Here is a 1,506-nt window from a genome sequence, read left to right as displayed (position 1 = left end):
GGCCCCCCAAACCCCCCCCCCCCGTTATAAAAGAAAAACAAGTGGGCTCCCCCAAAGTCCACGGTATAGTTCGAACACTGGGTGAAGGTTTCAAAGGGACTATGGTGAGTGGCTTTAAACAGGGCTTTAGATGGAAGGTTGGGACTTTACTCTCTATTTCTCTTCTTTGCTCTACAAGAGCAATGAGTCTGTTTGAATGGCATGTGAACCCAAATTGAGCAAATAGAGGGAGGACAGCTGTTTTAACATGCAATCACATCACTTTATGACAAACACAAATATCACTTTGCTGTGTTAGAAATAAAGTGATATAATGTTTGCTGAACATGATAAAAATAAAAATAAAAACATGATAAAAATATTATAATGTAAATATTATACACCCTACCATTAAAAAGTTTGCGGTTGGTAAAATTTTGTTTTTGAAAGATTATGTTTTTGAAATGCGTTTCTTACGCTCTTATTATTATCAATGAAAACAGTTGTGTTGCTGAATCTTTTTGTGGAAACAGTGAAGCATTTTTTTCAGGATTCTTTGAGGAATATAAAGTAAAACAACAATAACATTTATTAGAAATCAAAATCTTTTAGAAACATGTACGGTCACTTTTGACAATTTAACATATCCTTGCAGATAGGTAATACTTTCAGAATTAAAAATATTAGAACATTATTATAAACATTATTAACATTAGAACATTATTATGAGACAGTGAAGATTACTATATTGTGTATTTTAGCACTGCTTAAACACTGTACTAACCAATCAGCATCCAGGACTGTACTGTTCCGTTTTATAATTAAAAACATCATATACACACAAACAAACTTACTAGTCTGGCTCGGAGACGAGATCCAACGCTTTCATAACATCTTCAAGCAGTGTGTCTGGAATGAACCCATTGTCTGAAGATGAGCAGAAAAGGAAAGAGGCAGATGGTTAGAGCTTCTGAGAGTCTTGATCACCACCCACACAACTGGTGTCTTATGCCCAACATAAAACATGAGTTTCATCTCTCAAATTGAAGACATTCTGCTGACCACGCACACAAACATGTTAAGACATTGGCTGATAAGTGGATGGATGAGAGGTGTATGTTGTTTCTTCCTCCTCTCTGGTCTCCAACTGTCCGACAGGATGTTTGCAGAGCAGCTGGTAGGCTAACTCTTTTCCATTTGCTATAAAATGAACTCTCTGCTTAAACTTTCCTGCAGTGACTGGATTAAGAACAATAAACATTCTTTACCACAGCATGAAATTAGATACACTCAGGTGTTTTGAATAATGCATTAGAAACTTTGGCTAAAATAGCTTCTATACTATTGGCATAAAAAGGTATTCACAAAATATTACTTCTGTAATGTGATACATTTCCGAGTAAAACAATATTCAGTGGGAAATAATGTGGGGTGGCACCATCCATAAGGGTTTAACTGGATCATGACTGTCAGCTTAATATTTTATTGCCTATTTTTTTTTTCATAACTTCACCTTGGATGATGAAT

The 1,506-nt window shown here is 35.4% G+C and overlaps 1 protein-coding gene across 1 annotated transcript in view; it reads right to left on the bottom strand.

Annotated features, from left to right (window-relative positions):
• Positions 1 to 832: 832 nt before the first annotated feature.
• Positions 833 to 1,506, bottom strand: part of LOC107593720 (protein FAM188A) — a 42,069-nt gene continuing 41,395 nt past the window's right edge. Inside the window, exon 12 of the mRNA XM_016283573.1 lies at positions 833 to 906. Coding sequence (XP_016139059.1) covers positions 833 to 906 — 74 coding nt within the window. The remainder of the gene's footprint in view (positions 907 to 1,506) is intronic.

The sequence above is a fragment of the Sinocyclocheilus grahami genome, unplaced genomic scaffold (genome assembly GCF_001515645.1).
Source record: "Sinocyclocheilus grahami isolate Dianchi unplaced genomic scaffold, SAMN03320097.WGS_v1.1 scaffold175.1, whole genome shotgun sequence".
NCBI lineage: Eukaryota > Metazoa > Chordata > Actinopteri > Cypriniformes > Cyprinidae > Sinocyclocheilus > Sinocyclocheilus grahami.
This window is presented reverse-complemented; position numbering and strand designations above follow the sequence as displayed.